The sequence below is a fragment of the Geotrypetes seraphini genome, chromosome 5 (assembly GCF_902459505.1).
Source record: "Geotrypetes seraphini chromosome 5, aGeoSer1.1, whole genome shotgun sequence".
NCBI classification, from domain to species: Eukaryota; Metazoa; Chordata; class Amphibia; order Gymnophiona; family Dermophiidae; genus Geotrypetes; species Geotrypetes seraphini.
The window spans coordinates 161634187-161654532 of record NC_047088.1 but is presented as its reverse complement, the minus strand read 5'-3'; the positions used below and the strand labels follow the sequence as shown (position 1 = coordinate 161654532).

Sequence of the window (20346 nt, the reverse complement as noted above, 5' to 3'; positions counted from 1 at the left end):
ACTAATTAATCCAGATACTGTATTTTTCTGTACTACTGTGTAGTATATGTGTCTTTTTAGCTTCATAATGCTCTCCAATAAGAATCAGCCTGCCATGGAGGAATAATTTCAAGGGAGTAAGAGATATGTCCAACCTCCATGTTGTCAGCTAAAATCAAATTTTTTTCAATGGTGATGATTGTTGCACTGATATGGAAGCATGCTAACTGGGAATTTAATGAAAGGAACCAATTTATAAGAGCTAGTTAATGGTCATCATATGGTAATGATCCTTCAAACACTAGTTTCTCAAGTTTTACTTTCTGCATGCTTCAGCATTATGAAATGCATGTTTACAATACAGATAATCACTACATTCAAAAGCAGTAATTAGGTCCCAACTGAGTCTTAATAAACACTTACAAAAGTATGAATAAGTGGAGTGTGCTAAGATCCTCAGTGGGGAATTCAGCTTCTCTATTTCATTATAACCTCTCACCCCTGGTCACCTTCAGACTCACTTCTCTAAAACTCTTCCAGTGTACTATCATGCCTGAACTCTGTCATGTCACCCATCATTTTCATCATCTCCTTTCATACTGTTTATACCCCAGTGCTTCCTTTAACTCAGTTTCCATAAGTAGCTTTATCTCTAGGCCTTGATTCCAACTCCAGTACAGGGTCAAGAGTTACACAAATCAGCAGATGCACTTCAGGTCACTTTCCACTAGTGGTTGACGACCAGAGCTCCAGGTCAGTTTCCGATTCTAGGTCTTGATTCCAACTTCAGGGTAGGAAAGGCCATCCCAGCTCTGGGAAGGTAGCTCCATGAAAAGAGTGACCCAAAGGGAGTACTGCATACAGCACTGGTCGTCGTACATGAAGAAGGACACAGTACTACTCTAAAGGGTCCAGAGAAGAGCGACTAACATGGTTAAGGGGTTGGAGGAGCTGCCGTACAGAGAAAAATTAAAGATACTGAGCCTCTTCTCCCTTGAACAGAGGAGATTGAGAGGGAACATGATCAAAACATTCAAGGTACTGAAGGGGATAGACTTAGTAGATAAGAACAGGTTGTTCACCCTCTTCAAGGTAGGGAGAACGAGAAGGCACTCTCTAAAGTTGAAAGGGGATAGATTCCGTACAAACGTAAGGAAGTTCTTCTTCACCCATAGAGTGGTAGAAAACTGGAACGCTCTTCCGGAGTCTGTCATAGGGGAAAACACCTACCAGGGATTCAAGACAAAGTTAGACAAGTTCCTGCTTGTCTGTACGCTTGACTGTACGCTGATAGGACTAGTCTCAGTTAGGACGCTGGTCTTTGACCAGAGTGCTGCCACGTGAGCCGACTGCTGGGCATGATGGACCACTGGTCTGACCCAGCAGTGGCAATTCTTATGTTCTCTGAGTTCCCCTTCAAGTGCAAACTAGAGGGGAGAGAGAGTTGACTCAAGAGTTATTAAATTTTTTCTAATCTCTGTTAATAAAACACAAAAGTAAAGCTTCAGTACTATGTATATGTTGAAACCCAAACTAAGAAGGATGCAGAGGTATTTAACCAGTTGAAACCCAACAAGGAATTCTATCAACTTTATAAAAAAAAAAAAAAGGAATAATTGGTATTGATCTAAAATTGACTGTTTTGACAAATCTAAACCTTCTAATTTGAGAATAGGTTTTAACAAAATGTCTCCCATTGATGACAGTAGATAACCAAGTTTTAAAATGCCATTCACATTCACATTCAGAACAATCCAAGTAAATATTTCAGGAGTATGATCCAACAAGAAAGATGGACAAGCTTCATGCTTATTTACTCTTGCATCACAAAACAGTCAGTCATCTTTCTCCTCTCCTTCCCACAGTATGGCTTCTCTGCCTTTCCATTCCCTTCCCTGCTAGTCTAGCATCTCTCCCCTTTCCTGGTCTGGCAACTTTTCCTTTCTCTCCCCTTCCCTGGTCTGGCCTGGCACACAACAGGGTTACATGTACAGTTCCTAAAACATTTGACCTGGTCTTCCTGACCTCCTGGTCATCCCAAGGACTCCTCATTCTCCCGGGTCCTCCCTGACTTCATCCCCCCCCCCCCCCCATTTCTCTCCTGAGTCCTTTTTCCAACCCTGTATTGACCCATCAGGTCTTCAGCAGTTTCCGGTGCCATTCACCTGCCACTCCGCTACTCCGCCAGTTGCCTCTGTCCCAGCCGGTCCTTCTGCTGGACACTCCTTAGATCTTGGCTCCCAGGGTTTCTCAGGCTGCTTCACCTGAAGTCCTATCTGATGGCTCTCAGTGCAATCACCAGTCTCTGCCAGTCACCACCAGCTGCACCGGTCCCACCACCGATAAGCTGCCTGATCCCCTCAGCCTTAGACTCTACCAGCTCTTCCAGCTGTCTCTTGAGGGGCCCCTGCCAGTCCCTCACTCCCTGGCCTCTTGACTCCCCACCACCTGGATCCTTCACTGGTCCCACTGCCAGTCATCAAGCCTGAGCCACTTCCTTGACTCCAGGCTCTATTGGTCCCTCCGACTACTCTTAGTTCTTTCCTGACAAGGTATAGGTCCCCATGGACCTTCCTACCACCGGGCTTCACTACAGGGCCAGATCTCTCTCCCAGATCTCTTTGCCAGTGTATAGGATCCCACAGACCCTCCCACCACCAGGCTTCCATTCTCTGCAGCACCAGTCTCCCTGTCAGACCTGGTCAGTCTGGTCATTCTACTCTGCTGTACCAGGCTCCCTGTCAGTGATGGTCAGCAATGGCCTTCAGGGTTTACTGGGAGTTAGGCCAACATTCCTCTTCCCAAAAGTCACCCAGCTCTCGAAGGAAATCCTTTTTTCAGCTCTCTGCCTGGGAACTGTCCTTTTCAGCACCACAATCCACTCAGGGTAAGTGGACAGCTCCCAGCAGCATTTGAAGCTCTTATGCAAATTAGCTCTCCTCTCAGGCTCTTTCAATGAACTCCACTGCTTGGGCTCCCTCCGCTGGCCAGTGACAGGTACTCCACCCTGTCACAGCAACTTAATTGAATAACATGACATTCAGTGCTGTTAATTGGAAAATTGATACCTAATAATTGACACTAATTGGCACCCATTAGAAGTTACATGTACAACTTTGTAGGTACATTCTATAAAGTGGTGTGCATTACTTCTAATGCACGTATCTCAAAGGGAGGTATGGCCAGGGGAGGAGGATGGGCATAGGCATTTCTAAAAGTTAGGTGAACTGTTATAGAATACACTCGATCCATGCATGTCTCCTTAGTTGTTCAATCTTTGGTCTCTGTATAGACTGCCAGTAAGCATGTTGATTAATGGGGGTTTTAGTAATGTGGATATACACACACACACGGGGGTTTTAGTAAAGTGGACACACACATACGAAAATGGGTTAAGTCCACCAACTCACTTAAGACTCCAAGCAATTTCCAGCTTGGGAACAGGGTTGCTACCTGACACCATTTAATAAGGAACTGGGTGATCAAATCCTGCTTTACCCTATGGCATGCATGGCCCAGATTCTGAAAGCAATGCCGGTCGCATGTCACTACGATTACAGCGCCAATGTCAGAATTGCAGCCTGTGTTGAGGGTAGGTGTCAGAAATGTAGGCCAGGATTTTACTGGCCTATATTTCTGGCATCTCCCTTCGACGTAGTTTCACACTTAGTGGCTCTGAACTTCAACCCTGCCCATAACCACACCTCTTTTGATGTTCAGTACTACTAAGCATCTGCTTAGATGTGATTCTTGCGCCATGTTTTGTAGGCATCTCGTGGCACCTACTTTTTTCTTTTTAATTGGTTTTTAACAGCGTGGTCAATTACCATGTTGTTAATAGCCAATTGAAACTATTAACTTAGGCGTCGGTAGAGCACCTAGTGGCGCTTTCCTAACAGGGCTGCTTTCAGAATCCGGGCCATAGCTCTTATTTTCTAATGATACTCAATGGGACAATCAGAACTACAAATCCATGCAAGCAATACAGTAAAACCAGGACTAGAATATCCTATTCCTATGACATGGAGTCAGGTGGATAACACTATTTGGGACAGAACTGAACTGGTGACAGTCCACTGAGCCATCTAGTGCCCCAGCATTGCTATTTTTAAAGACTTTTTATTTAGCTGGAGCAGCTGAATATCATACTGTCATTGAAGCAGTCAATGTCCACAAAGTGACTCACCAAATCAAGTGCAGCCGCCAGGATGGAGGCATCAGGTATAGTGCCTGGCTCACAACAGTTTAGAAGAAACTGGAAACGCTTCATGCCTTGTCTGATGGCCCCCAGGTTCACAACATTCTTGTACCTGCCACCTTCTTGGTTAGATGCCAGATGATCATCAAAGCCATGGCAGCCTGAATGAGAAGACATTGTAGAAGGGGAAAAGGAAGGGAGAACATAACATCTCACAAAGAAAAAGAGCTACTAAAAATAATCCTCATTTTCTCATCCCCCTTCCCTCCCACCCCCTGCTATAATGCAATGGTCTGAGGCTAAGCACACATGGTGACGCCCATGAAACCTAGTAACTTCAGTGAGACATGAAGACACTGTGGGGAAAATTCTAAAATGGGGCACCTTCATTTAGGCACTCATCCATGTGGTGAAAGCCAGTGGCATAGAAACATAGAAAAGGGGAGGGGGGGAGAGACGGTTCTCACCAGGAGCTGTCTTGTTGGGGGCACCAGCTCCCATCCTCCTCTCCATCTCCCGCTCCTTCCCGCTCCTCCCCCCCCACGTGCACCTTCACTCCCCCCTCCCCATCTAGCTTTCTGCTGGCACAAGCAGCAACCCCAACCTGCTGCTCGAACTAGTATCTGCTGTTCCTCTGACATCACTTCCTGGATCCACACCTAGGAAGGGACATCAGTGGGAGAGCCAACACTGACGTAGATAGCAAGATGATGATGCTGCTTACACCGGGAAAGTTAAAGAGGTACGGGGAAGGGAAGAGGTGTGTGCAGGTGGCAGGGGAGTGGGGAAGGAGCAGGGGTGGAGAAAAGAGCAGGGGACGAGCACCTCTCACCCTCGCAATGCCATTGGTGAGAACCTATTCTATAACAGAAGCTGGGCATCTAGATTCCATTACTGAATACTAGAGTAACAGTATCAGAGCATCTTACATTTACTCACCTGCTGTTACACCAGCCACAGACTGGTGAGCCAAATGTCAGTACCAGGGAAAATGGTAAAAACTATTATAAGGAACACAGTTACTGAATATGTAGATAGGTATGATTTAATGAGACACAGTCAACACGAATTTATTTTTTCTTTTAGGCATGAATAAACCAGCATTTTAGAAAGGTAATTATAGCTACTTGATGCTAGGTTTCACATTAGGAGTCACCACCTAGGAATTAGATCTTGGAGTACTGTGGACTACTTGTTGAAATGTTCTGTTCAGTGTGTAGTAGCAGTCAATAAAGCAATCAAAATGTTAGGCATTATTACCGACTATATCTGAATTTAATTCACCTTGAGCTACTATTGAGAAAGGTGTGAGCTAAATCTAAATAAACAAGTAAATATTAGGCAGGGAATAGATAAAAACAAAAAATATCATACTGCCTCTGTATCACTCCTTGACATGATTGCATCTTGAGTACTGTGTGCAATTCTGGTCACTGCATCTCAAAAGAGATACAATGGAATTAGAAGACGAAGAGAGAAAGGCGACCAAAATAATTAAGGGGATGGAACAACTCTCATATGAAGAAGGGCTAAAGAGGTTGGAGAGGAGATGGCTGAGGGAATGAAATGGGATGGCTACATGTGAATTGATTGTTCACTCTTTTAAAAAATACAAAGCCTAGGAGACATGCCATCAAGTTATTAAGCAGTACATTTACAACAAATCAGAGAAAATATTTTCACCCAATGCATAGTTATGCTCTCAAACACGTTGCTGGAGGAAGTGGTAAAAACCTTTATGGTTAAATTCAGTATATGGTGCTAAAAAAAAAAAAATTGGTGCTGAGTACTTTAATATAAAGGCTATTCAAAGATGGCGCCCATTATAGAATTACAGTGGATGCTGATTTGGGCACCCAAATTATGCCTACAACCGATGTGATCCCCAATAGTCTATAACACTGCACACAAATTTAAGGAAAGCCCCTGACCTGCCTATGCATTTTTCATGGTCATGCCTCCTTTAGGGTTGCACACGGTGGGATTTGGGAGAATATAGTTAGAGAATAGTACATTGCAAGTTGTGCATGCAAATTCAAATTAGTGCCAGTTAGCCAATTTAGTTGGGTTCATGTCGTGGAATCCAAATATCGGTGCACAACTTTGGATGCCAAATATACATAGAATCTGATAGTTAATGTAGTTGTGCTCATAAAAGAGTTGGCCAAATTTCTAGAAAAATCCACAAACCATTAATAAGATAAACTTGGGAAAAGACGCTCGGGGGATGAGGAACATTTATTTATTTAAAAAAATTTATATTCCGCTCTATCAACATTTCTAGGTTGATTCTAATAAACATACATAATTTATAACAGACAAATACATTAAAACAGCAGTCCTATATAATAATACCCTTAGCGCGCATGTGCACTTCAATTTTTGTGGCTCCGTGCATCTGTACCTCCGTGGCCGGCAGAGAAATTGTAAAGTGTGCGGTGCATGCGCATTCAGCGCGTGCACACGTTCAGCGTGTGCACGCATGCCGATTTGCTTTGAGTGGTGGTTTAACCTAATCCAGCAGCGGTTACTGTGTGCCGGTTGCCCTTCCCAACACAACGCATGATAAAAAAAAAAAAGGTAGGATGGGGCACGATAATTGACAGGGAGAGAGATTGAAAGAAAAAAATACAGACAGCGGACAAGGAGAGAGACACAAATAGAAAAAAAGACTTACATACAGCGGCCAATGAGAGAGACAGAAAGTAAGAAAGAAAGATAGATAGACAGCGGCCAAGGAGAGAGAGAGAGACAGAAAGAAAGAAAGACAGATAGACTAAAAGTGGCCAAGGAGAGAGAGAGAGAGAAAAAAAAAAGAAAGACACACACATCTATTCTAGCACCTGTTAATGTAACGGGCTTAAAGACTAGTTACTTAATAAACTTCAAAACACAATAAAAAAATTCTAGAAAATCAGCACGAACTACTTGATGCTTTTTGGAATCCTACTAGGTACTTATGACCTCTATTGGTCTTTTGATAAACAGGATTCTGGGCTAGATGGATGTATATCTAGTATGACCCAGTATAGCAGTTCTTATGCTTTAATGTTAGGTAGGGTGAAGGGAAGAGAGACAATTGTGGCACCACAGAATGGAAAAGGATTGGGATGGTGTGAGAAGAAAGAGAAGCAGGAAGAGAGAGAGAGCGAGCAGTGGAACTAGCGATGTGAGAAGGTGAGAGAGAAAGGCAGGAGGAGGAAAGAGGAAGCGGGAGTGGCAGCATTACAGGAAGGGGGAAGAAGAGCAGTGGGCACTAGTTTGGGAATATTGAAGAATGGCAATTCAGGGTGGGTGATATGTGTAAGTACGAAAAACTGTAGTTGATACTTTGTTTCCATCTTTCAAAATCTGCACATTCCAAAAAGATATCTCACGCAGATCCTAGTGTAAAGTGATTTTAATTTATCATGACTGGAATTTATCAATAGCGCAAAATTTAATCTCTCATCTGTGTCCTCTCAAATTAAAAACAATAAAACAAAACATTGTCTATGAATCTCACCCACATATTTACCTTCAGGATATAGGGTGTGGTATACACATGGAGGGGCATAATCAAAAGATACGTCTAAGTCTGTTTTGGGCCTAAGTCACTAGTTGCCCAAAGTGGGACATGGAAAAAGGTCCATTTTCAAAAAATTCATCCAACATTTTTTTTTTTTTTAAATTCGTCTAACTGTACGTCTAGCCGTCTGATCGTCCACACCGCTAAGTCGTCCATCTTTATACCCCATTTTCGTCCAAAAATTCGTCCAAGTCAAAAACGCCTAGAAAAAGACCTTTTGGACGTGAGCGGGGTCAGCAAAATGATGGACTGGACACGCAAACATTGCACCACAGTAGTGGAGTACCTTACAAGGCACTGCTGTGAACTTCACAAAAAGATTGCCACATACACATATAACCACAACTCCCTTGCAGGTCAGGTTGAGCCCCCCAAAACACCCCCCCAGAACCTACTAGACCCACCTGTCTACCACCCCAATAGCCCTAATGGCTGCAGGTGCCACTTATATGATAGTACATAAGAGTTTGGGTTTTATTTTGGGGGATGCACGTTTCACCATCCATGCAGTGTTTAGAGTGGCTTATGGGCCTGGCTCCTCTCCATGATTTACTAGCCCATCCCCCCAGACCATTTAAGCCACCTCTGTGCAGCTCTATTAGGCTTTCCTATGCCAGGCTGCCAGGTGTTGATGTTCTGGAGGCATATATGTAAAGTTGTTATTACGGTTTTTATGGCAGTGGGGGGGGGGGGGAATCAGTGATCACTGTAGAAGTGTGTAGGGGTCTGTACTTTGTCCCTGCAGTGGTTATCTGGTCACTTTGGATACCTTCTTGTGACTTAGACCTAGTTTTAGATGGCCTAAGTCACAACATCCAAGTTCCGTCTAGGCAGTGTTGTAAAACTTTCAGTTATACATGCAGTATGACTAAGTCTAGGATGGCCCATGTCCTGCCCAAATCCCGCCCTCATAGAAACATAGAAACATAGAAATAGACGGCAGATAAGGGCCACGGCCCATCAAGTCTGCCCACTCCAGTGATCCTCGCTATCTATCTTTGCGGATAGATCCCACATGCCTATCCCATCTGGCCTTAAAATCCGCCACACTGGTGGCCTCAATAACCCGAAGTGGAAGACTATTCCAGCGATCAACCACCCTTTCAGTGAAGAAGAACTTCCTAGTGTCACTGTGCAGTTTCCCGCCCCTGATTTTCCACGAATGCCCCCTTGTTGCCGCGGGACCCTTGAAGAAGAAGATGTCTTCTTCCACCTTGATGCGGCCCGTGAGATATTTGAATGTCTCGATCATATCTCCCCTCTCTCGACGCTCCTCGAGTGAGTAGAGCTGCAAATTCCCCAACCGCTCCTTGTACGGGAGCTCCCTGAGTCCCGAGACCATCCTGGTGGCCATCCTCTGGACCGACTCCAGTCTCAGCACATCCTTGCGGTAATGCGGCCTCCAGAATTGCACACAGTACTCCAGGTGCGGTCTCACCATGGATCTATACAGTGGCATAATGACTTCAGGTTTACAGCTGATGAAACTCCTGCATATGCAACCTATGATTTGCCTTGCTTTGGATGAAGCTTGCTCCACTTGGTTTGCCGACTTCATGTCTTCCCTGACAATCACTCCCAAGTCTCTTTCTGCTACAGTTCTTGTCAGGATCTCGCCATTTAGGGTGTAGATCTTGCATGGATTCTGGCTTCCCAGGTGCATGACTTTGCATTTTTTGGCATTGAAACTGGCCCTCACCACTTCTCCTAAAACGCCCCCTTTAGCTCTGGGCGTACTGCAGCACTGTGAAGGCTTAACTCATTTTTAGATACGTCTAAAACCCGGTTTGATTATCGACACTTGGACGACTTGTCTCACTGATCGTCTAAGTGCCAATTTAGGCCGGTTTTTAGATGTATTTCCATTTCGATTATGAGCCCCATATTTTTCTTCAAAATATGTCACAAAAAGATTTGCTACAGATGGTGCCATTGTGGCTCCCATCACCACTCCAGATACTTGTTTTGAAAAAAATCTTTCTACTTCTTTGATCCAAAATTTCAAATTCTTTCAAATTCTTAACAATAGACCTATCCAGAACTGATGTTTCTTTATCAGCTACAATATCCATAGAAATTTTCCTAAATCTATTCAGCATTGAAAACTATCATATCTTTGTGTAGGTGCAAATTATAAACCTTTAGAGAGGATCTAATATTCAATTACTGTAAGAGGAAGTGAAGAAAGTTAGGCTTAGGAATTGACACTACGCTGTATTCTATAAAGGGGGAGAGTGTGGTGCAGTGGTTAGCTATAGCCTGAGGTTTTGGGTTCAATCCCATGCTCTCTGTGACCCTAAGCAAGTCACTCAATCCCCCCTTGACCCCACCAGGACAGACTGGGAAAATGCTTGAGTACCTGAATAAATTCGTGTAAACCATTCTGTACTCCCCTGGGAGAACAGTATAGAAAATTGAATTAAAAAATAAAATAGATAGATTAATTACTACTGTATCCTTCATTGCTGTGACTGTGTGACCAGATGTCTCTGGCAACCCTGCTTGGCCTGCAAGCCTTATTGATCTTGTAGTCACTGTCCCATTGGAACCGTCACGTTCGTGTACTTCTGCCTTGATGACCTTTTCCTCTTTCTAAAAAAGAGGATGACCCTTCTGAGCCAAAGGACTGGGTGTCCAAACTGTCTGTGGCATTTTCTTTGGAAGGAAGGTTTACATCACTATCACTCTTCTTTTCATAATCTTTTTCATCTCTATGAAATTTCTTAATCTTCAATTTTTGTAAATCATATTTACAAACTGATCCATTTTCTTTTTCAAATCATCAAACAGTTTGTTGTATTGCTCCAGATTTTCTTGCTCTTTAAGTACAGGTACATTGTCTCAATCTCTTGATCAATGTCAACTGTTACAGCTTTAGTTTTGTCACTTATATATATCATCGATTCTAGTGAACATTTATTAAGGATAGATGCCCACTTATTCAGAAAATCGTCATCTAAAATTAACTAGTTCTTTTAACATCTGTAACCCTCTGGGTATCAGCTCTCTTTTGCAATATTCTATAAATATGGCTCCATGTAATACAGTAAATGTCGGCAGATAAAGACCTGAATGGTCCATCCAGTCTGCTCTGTAACTACATGCATTACAATTTCATGACTGAATTCTTTTTTTTTATTATTATTTGTTTCTTCTGGGCCACAAACATTAGAAATTCACTCAGTACTATCCTTAGTTTCCAACTACTGAAGTTGCCATTGAAGCTTACTTCAGCCTATCCAAACCATCTTCTTGGCGGGATTCAGACCGTGAAAGTTTGCTCATTCAGGTTCTAGTTAGAGATCCTCTGTGTTCATCCATGCCTTTTTGAATTCCGTCAACATTTTTCTCTCCACCACCTCCCTCTGGAGGGCATTCCAGGCGTCCACCACCCTCTCCATGAAAAAGATCTTCCTAATATTACTCCTAAGTCTACCACCCTTTCACCTCAAATTATGTCCTCTAGTTTTACCAATTTCCTTTCTCTGGAAAAGATTTGGTCCTATGATAATATCTTTCAAATATTTAAATGTCTGTATCATATCTCCCCTGTCCCTCCTCTCCTCTAGAGTACTGTATACATATTCAGCTCTTCCAGTCTCTCCATCTATGTCTTTTGGTTCAAACCCTTTACCATTTCTGTCGCCTTTCTCTGGACCATTTCAAGTCTTCTTATATCTTTTGCCATATAAGGCCTCCAAAACTGAACACAATACTCTAAGTGGAGCCTCACTAATGACCTGTAGAGGAGCATTAACACCTCCTTTCTTCTGGTGGTTATGCCTCGCTCTATACAGCCATCGCCTTGTCACACTGCTTCATCACCTTCAGATGAAATTCAGTTTTAATTTTCCTCTTATATAAATTGGATAATGCTATTCATGTGGCTACTGATATTGTTCCTTCTGTGTCCATCTATTCTAAAGAAGGACCCATAAAAGAATCTGTGACATGCTCTGAAGTAAAACAATCCTGTCTTCCACGAATGTGAGGCCATTTCAATACCTTATAGATCAGCAACCACTATACATATAATAGGATTCTAAGAGAATTCAGAATGCAGATAATACACACTAATAATTGTTCTCTTCCATATCAAAAGTCAGGCATTCAGTCACAAATTTCAAAAAGATAAAGATGTGGGTGAGATTCATAGATGATGTTTTTTGTTTTGAAATTTGGGAGGACGCAGAAGAGAGAGTAAAGGAGTTTGCACTATTTATAAATTCCAGTCATGATAAATTACAGTTCACTTTACACTATGATCTGTGTGAGATATCTTTTTTGGATGTGCAGATTTTGAAAGATGGAAATAAAGTATCAACTACAGTTTTTCATAAGGATACAGACATAAATACTTTATTAGATTATTACAGTAGTCATCCGTGAAAACAGCCTTCCTTTCTCACAGTTCCTGAGATACTGCAGAATCTGTTCTGACACCATAAATTTCAAAAGACAGGCAACATTTTTGCACGAAAGATTTATGAACCATAGTTATTCAAAAACTAAAGTAGAAAATGCTTACTGACAAAGTTTAATGACAGAGATCTTCTATTTTCCGCCCGAGTCGCACAAGTTCCAGTACTACAATCCAAGAAGCAGCCTTCTTGGGACTATTTGGATATTACTATTCAGGTTATTCAATAAAATATAGCTGTTAACCCACCTCCTGCAGAAGAAGACCCCTGAGAAGGTACAAGCTAGAATACTGCTTTCTAGAACCTATAGCAGTGTCTCAAACGTTTTTAGCTCCGGCACAAAATATTTTTCATGGCACACTAAACGGAGCAAATGTTTTTCACGGCACATTATAATTGAAATTATAAAGTCGCAAAACCAACAAAAAATTAAATATGAGAGTTATTTTTTTAAAGTTCTTGAAGCCATGTATGGGTTATGGAACAACGGTGAAACTAAAGTAGATAGAATTGCTAATCAATGTGATGAATGTGCTTCTTTTTGAGTGCAAATTAACTCAAACACAGCTTGATAATTGACAAGCAAACATACATTTCATCATCCACCATCTACAGTCGTTCTCTTTTTTAAATATTTAATTTCTGTCAGAGCTGAAAATTCAAGTTTGAAAAGTAAGAAGATCCAAAGAGTAACAAAGCCTTGATTGCTTTGTTGCTCATGCCCCTTCAGGGACATGGTATTTACTGCGAGCAAAGTCTACCATGAGTTATCAAAATTAAAAGTAAACAAAGCTATGGGTGCGGACAATCTACATCCTAGAGTACTTCGAGAATTGAGTGATGTCCTGGCAGAGCCGTTAGCTGTGCTCTTCAATCTTTTCTTAAGCAAAGGAAAAGTTCCCCTGAACTGGAAAACTGCCAACGTTATCCTGCTCCACAAAAAGGGATGCAGGTCAGAGGCTGAAAATTATAGACCGGTGAGTCTCACATCAATAGTGAGTAAACTCATGGAAAAGTTGATCAAGAACAGATTGGACACATTTCTGGATGATGAAAGATTAAGGGATCCCCCCCCAGCACGGCTTTACAAAGGGAAGGTCTTGTCAATCCAATCTGATAAGCTTCTTTGACTGGGTAACGAAACAACTGGATGGGGGTGAGTCCCTGGACATCGTGTATTTGGACTTTAGCAAGGCTTTTGATAGTGTCCCACACCGTAGGTTATTGAGCAAGATGAACACGCTAGGACTAGGAGAAACACTGACAGCTTGGGTGAAAGACTGGCTTAGCGGCAGACTTCAAAGGGTAATGGTAAACAGTATTCCCTCGAAAACATCGAGAGTGACCAGTGGAGTGCCACAGGGCTCGGTGTTGGGCCCGATGCTGTTTAATATCTTCGTAATGGATCTGACTCAGGGACTTCGTTGCAAAATTACATTATTTGCCGATGACGCCAAACTTTGCAACGTTGTGGGTAGGGCAACGGAACCTGGCAGCGCGACCAGTCCCAACACTATGGAGCAGGACCTACTTCGGCTGGAACAATGGTCCAGTACTTGGCAACTAAACTTTAATGCCAAAAAATGTAAAGTAATGCATCTTGGAAGCAGTAATCCATGCAGAGCATACACCTTGAACGGTGAAAACTTGACAAGAACTACTGCAGAAAGGGACTTAGGAGTACTCATCCGGGATGATATGAAAGCTGCAAATCAAGTGGAGAAAGCTTCTAGAAAAGCTAGACAAATGCTGGGTTGCATCAGAAGGAGCTTTATCAGCCGAAAGTCTGAAGTCATACTGCCATTGTACAGATCCATGGTAAGACCTCACCTGCAGTTCTGTGTCCAGTTCTGGAGGCCACAATATCGGAAAGATGTGAAGAGACTGGAGTCAATCCAGAGAATGGCCACTAGGATGGTCTCGGGACTTAGGGATCTCCCTTATGAGGAACGTCTGACCAGACTGCACCTATATTCTCTCGAGGAGCGCAGAGAAAGGGGGGGACATGATAGAAACATTTAAATACATCACGGGCCGCATTGAAGTGGAGGAGGAAATGTTTTTTCTTAAGGATCCCACGGCGACAAGAGAGCATCCACTAAAACTTAAAGGGGGAAGATTTCATGGGGACACCAGGAAATACTTCTTCACCGAAAGGGTGATTGATCGATGGAATGGTCTTCCACGCCAGGTAGTCGAGGCCAGTAACGTGCTCGACTTCAAGAGACGTTGGGACAAACAAGTGGGGTTGCTACAGAGTCATGCTTAAAAAACGGACTCATGGGAGAGGCAAATTTGCTGAGGGAGGGTTATTGAGTGGGCAGACTTGTTGGGCCGCCGGCCCTTTTCTGCCGTCATACTCTATGTTTATGTTTCTAACTACTGCATCTATTCTAGTATATACTTATGAAGGGAATTTTTTAAAATAAAGTAAAATTCTGGCATCTATCAGGGCACATCTGGAATCTCTTTGGGGCACACCTCTGTGCTGTGGCACACAGTTTGAGAGACACTGACCTACAGAATGCCCTCTGCTCTGAGCCATTACTGGTCAGCCTGGACTGTGACTAGCCCTTTCTGGTGTAGATGGATGCATCAGATTTTGGGCTCAAGGACTTCTTAGCTCAAGAACTATATGAGAAAGAACAACCTATGGTCTTCATCAGATGTTTCTAGAACAAACGATTGTTATTGAAAAGGAAGCCCTAGCTGTCAAGTGGGCCTTGGAGATATTCCAGTACTAACTGCTGGGATGACACTTTAAACTCATTACAGACAAAGAAACCCATCAAGTAGATGGCTTGCCACAAGGAGTCTAATGCATGTTTCATGCGGTGGTTCCTTAGCTTATAGTCTTTTAGCTTTGAGGTACAGCATCAGGCAAGCTGAGATTGCTTGCCCTGAATCAATAGCATGGAATCTTGCTATTATTTGGGTTTCTTCAAGAAAAAAAGGGGGTTATGAAGGATAATTTATACAACATCTAATTCAATAAATTCATTTACTACACATCAGTGTCTGCCTACTTCTTTTTTTAATTTTATTTATTCAATTTATCAAATTCAAACAAGCAATTCACATACTTGTGCACAGATTTGTAAACATAAGAACATAAGCAGTGCCTCCGCTGGGTCAGACCAGAGGTCCATCGTGCCCAGCAGTCCGCACACGCGGTGGCCCAACAGGTCCAGGACCTGAACTGTAATCCTCTATCTATACCCCTCTATCCCCTTTTCCAACAGGAAATTGTCCAATCCTTTCTTGAACCCCAGTACCGTACTCTGCCTTATTACGTCCTCTGGAAGCGCATTCCAGGTGTCCACCACACGTTGGGTAAAGAAGAACTTCCTAGCATTCGTTCTGAATCTGTCCCCTTTCAACTTTTCCGAGTGCCCTCTTGTTCTTTCATTATTCGAAAGTTTGAAGAATCTGTCCCTCTCCACTCTCTCTATGCCCTTCATGATCTTGTAAAATTTATAAACCTAATTCCACTTAATTCAGTGTTTTAGGTTATTCCATTATACTTCAACTATTTAGTCCACCATAATTTGAGAGAGAATTATAGAAAAAATAATAATAAATGAAAAAGTCTTAGCCAACCTAGAAAGCGGCACTTATCTGCAGTACTACAGCCATTCATGACAGGTTATACACTTTCAGCTACGGGCACTACTTGCTCTTTTGATTCTATAAATCCTGTTTAGGTTCAAAAAATAGGTAACTCTTATTCTGATAGGAAACAAAACATTTTACAGGAAATTTCAACAAAAAATTTGCTCCCAGGGCTAGGTCTCTTGGCCTTAATGCCAAGAACCTCTGAGATCTTAAAGATATGTCTGGAAATATTCTAACAGAACCTAAAAACTGATCATTTATATGTCAGAAATACAAACGTAATACATATTCTCTATCACATTCTATAGCAAGAGTTATTAACAGGGTATTCCTTTCCGTTATAACCTCTAAAGAGTTTTCCAGAAAAGTTGTTAAATTAATATCTTTGTTATTTGTCCCTTGAATCTCATTAGGAGTAGAGACTTCCACAGGTTTCTTTATTTGAAAGTAATTAGCTCTGACAATAGGTGGTAAACTTTCTGTAGGAATAAGCAGAATTTCCTTAAAATACTTTCTTACCATCTCCATTGGTGAAATTAAGAGACATTTAAGAAAATTAAGGAGTCTCAAATTATTTTTCCATAGTTGGTTTTCAAAACTTTCCATTTTCCTGACAATATATGTTCTTTCCTTTATTAATTCCAAATCCAAAGTTTTCATTTCACAAATTCTTGTCTCCTGTTTTTCTATCTTTTTACTCATGTCTTTAAGGACCAAACCCTGCTGCTCCACTTTAGAATGGATAGTCCCATAGTCAGTATTTAAAGTAGAAAAAGACAATTTGAGGTTTGCGTCCATAACTGAAATGGTCTGCCATAAAGCCTCCAAATCTATTTTATCCGGCTTCTCCGGCACCCCAAACGTGATATTAATTCCACCCAAAGCTCCTCTCACCTCTTCTGCAGTGTCGGATAGCTGTTGCTGTTCGCCTGCCTCTCCAGTTCCCGATGGCATTGGAGCAACCAACCCTCCTTCTCTGAGGCTTGAGATCTTCTCCCGGGACATCGATGCCTCAGGCACTCCCAACTCTGCACTGCTTCTGGGTTGCGGTGGTGGCTGCCTTTGTTCCGGGCTTAACAATGCCCGAACCTGGTGGCTGAGTTCCCCGACGAATTCGGGCTTGCCCCTGAAGTAGTCCCTCCTGATTCACCCAATCGGGTAAGCACTCCCTCAATTGTTGTCTGCACCAGATGCGGTGCCGCTATCGCTGCCGGAGGGTTGCTGTGAAGGGCTCCTTTCCTCCTACCCATCTTGGGTAGTGGAACTGTTGTAAAAAATATGCCGGCTGATCAAAAAAAGAGGGAGCCTCCTTCTCAGGCGTCCGCTCTTATTGCCATCTTATTTTTCTCTCCAGTCGTCTGACTACTTCTTTATAAATACTCTATTGTCACTAAAAACATTTTTTGTCATATAAAAAACAACCATTCTGTTAAAATATTTACCTATTGTGTAAATTAAGAGGTTGAAGTATCATAAAGGATGCATGGTTCTCAGTAAAGAGACCTCTTATAACTTAGATGTTATTTCAAGTCTTCTTCCTGAATGCATGTAGTATAATCATTTACTTCAGACCTCCTTCCTACCTTAAAAAGTTTTTTTATTGTTTATTTGATAATATTTAAAATGCTGGTGACCATGATAATGTGGACTAGATCACAGTTGATTAATTACATTATATATGTTTTAATGTTCTCTATATGGAGCTTTTGTGGATATTCATGAATATTTGTTATTAATGAATTGTAATGAATAATCAAATAAAGAATAAAATATTTATGATATCTAGCATTGAAATTAGTTCATTTCAATCCATCAGGTATATTTTTGTATTAGAGAAGAACAGCAACACTTATCTCAATGGCTTCCTGGTGGGTTGGTGGGTAGATCATAAACCCACCAACATTGGTCCTGGCTAGGAAGCCATTGAGATAAGTGTTGCTGTTCTTCTCTAATACATAATAATAATAATAATGCTGGGGCACGGGCAGTGTGTCTGGGAGGGAATTCATGGATGGGAGAACATCGCAGGGGAGGAGACATAGGCATCCTGGGACTGTCTGCCAAGTCTCTTCCCTGAAGAAGCCCTAAACTTACTTGCTCCACTTCATCACTGACGCTGAAACCGTGGATTGAAGACAAAGTTTTATTTTATTTTTCTTTCCAGCTTATGATTTATCTTTAATCTTATCTATTGTTTTGCCTTTTGTCTTTGTTTTGTTCTATTTCTATCATTTAAATTTCTCCAGAATTCTACTGTTCAACGGCTCCCCCTTCTGCTTCTATTCCTTTCTCTCCTCTCTTCTACCTTCCAAAGTATTTAGATCAATGCTGTCTTGTTAAAATGTTTATTTTATTTTTATTTTTCCTCTAACTCTACTTTTCACTTCTCTATTACCCTCCAGGTACTTTAGTTAGATTGTGAGCCTTCGGGACAGTAAGGGAATTTTTCAAGTACCTTTCTTATTTCTAATCTTAATGTATATTTTCTGTAAACCGCTTAGAACCTAACGGATGTAGCGGTATATAAGAAATAAATTACATTACATTACATTTATTTGATTATTCGTTACAATTCATTAATAACAAATATTCATGAATATCCACAAAAGCTCCATATAGAGAACATTAAAACATATATAAGGTAATTAATCAACTGTGATCTAGTCCACATTATCATGGTCGCCAGCATTTTAAATATTATCAAATAAACAATAAAAAAACTTTTTAAGGTAGGAAGGAGGTCTGAAGCAAATGATTATAATTAAATTCATTAGTAATGTGACAAGCTGAATTAAATGATTTCAAGTTACAATATTATAATAACGATGTTTGAATTAAATGATTTTAAGTTAGGATATCACAAATTAAATTAAATTAAGTTAACAACACACATTTATTAATTAATTTAAACAAAAGATAGGGATAGGTTTTGCACTCTTAGCCAATTAGTTTTTCTAATTTTAATTTATTAAATATTATCAAATAAACAATAAAAAACTTTTTAAGGTAGGAAGGAGATCTGAAGTAAATGATTATACTACATGCATTCAGGATGAAGACTTGAAATAACAACTAAGTTATAAGAGGTCTCTTTACTGAGAACCATGCATCCTTTATGATACTTCAACCTCTTAATTTACACAGTAGGTAAATATGTTAACAGAATGGTTGTTTTGTATATGACAAAAAATGTTTTTAGTGACAATAGAGTATTTATAAAGAAGTAGTCAGACACTGATGTGTAGTAAATGAATTTATTGAATTAGATGTTGTATAAATTATCCTTCATAACCCCCTTTTTTTCTTGATGATAATTGTTGTGGACTGGATAACTTGAGCAATGATCCGATTGTTTGCTAATTATTTGGGTTTCTGCCAGGTACTGTGGCCTGGATTGGCTACTATTGGAAACAGGAAACTGGGATAGATGATTAGTCTGACACGGTATGGCTGTTATTATGAAATGGACCCTGACAATGCAGATGCTCAAATGAGCAAGGTTGAGCCAAGGGAAAGGGTATATAGAGGAAGTCATGTGGAAAGCTACTGCTCCCCCCTTAATGACACACCCTCACAGTAGCAGAACTACCTTAAACCTTGGATTCCTATCTGGGGAAAGTGACATGGCAGTGGAGGAGCCAGGAGGGCATGTTCCAGGGAGTATAAAAGCTCAGGGCCCACTAGGTTGAAGAGGTTCTGAGGGAAACAGTGAAGCTCCAGTGCATATTGTGACAAACTCACTGCAATCCCAGGTTTTGTCACAGGGAAATCTAGGAAAACATACAAACTCCGGTGCAGGAGGGCAGAGCAGGTTAGAGCCCATGACAGAGAAATAGTTGACTACCATTTGAGCATTGAGGATGAGAATGACACAGAATAGCAGGTCAGAGAGGAGCAGGAAAGTTTTGCCTTACCCAAAGCAGTGCCAAAACAAAGCAAGAGACTGCTGCCCTGCTAGTACCCTGTTCCTGTGAGACAAAAACCAAAGAGAAAGTTTTCTCTCAGAGAAACGTTGCAGGCTAAGGAAGGAAAGCCCTTCCCCACACACAAGCCAAGGGGGTTTTGTTTTCCCTCAGTTTAAAGAGAGGTTGAGAAGAGAGCTAAGGGAGAGACAGGAAGATGCTCAGAATGGGACAGAGCTTCACGCACACCAGACAGCTGAGGTGAGCAGCCCTGATTGGGACATGACAGAGGAGCAAGAGGAAGTTAGCTTCATTCCAGATTCATCCATTATCTCCGCTTCCTAAGAGATCCCATGTGCCTATCCCACAACCTAATATAGCAGTGTTCTACAACCCACCTGCATCAAAGGTCCAAAATCTTCCAATCCAATAAAACACAAACATATACAAAAATAAATGGCTACAATACTCATATCTTTGAACAGTAGCACTCCAATCACTGTGTAATAGTGTTGCATGAATTGTGGGCTGCTGAAACACAGCAGTGTCAGGTCATCCCTTGAATATTCTCTTGGTGACATTAGTATTCCTTATGCTGCCTCCACTGTGCTTTTTGTGAAATCTGACAGAAGCCATGATGTGCATCCTTGAAAATGGACTCGG

General features: G+C 41.5%; 1 protein-coding gene across 1 annotated transcript in view; it reads right to left on the bottom strand.

Annotated features, from left to right (window-relative positions):
* UNC80 (unc-80 homolog, NALCN channel complex subunit) overlaps positions 1 to 20346 on the bottom strand; it is a 392207-nt gene that overhangs the window by 252640 nt on the left and 119221 nt on the right. The window contains 1 exon segment of the mRNA XM_033945805.1: positions 4166 to 4338. Within this exon segment, the coding sequence (XP_033801696.1) occupies positions 4166 to 4338 (173 nt within the window).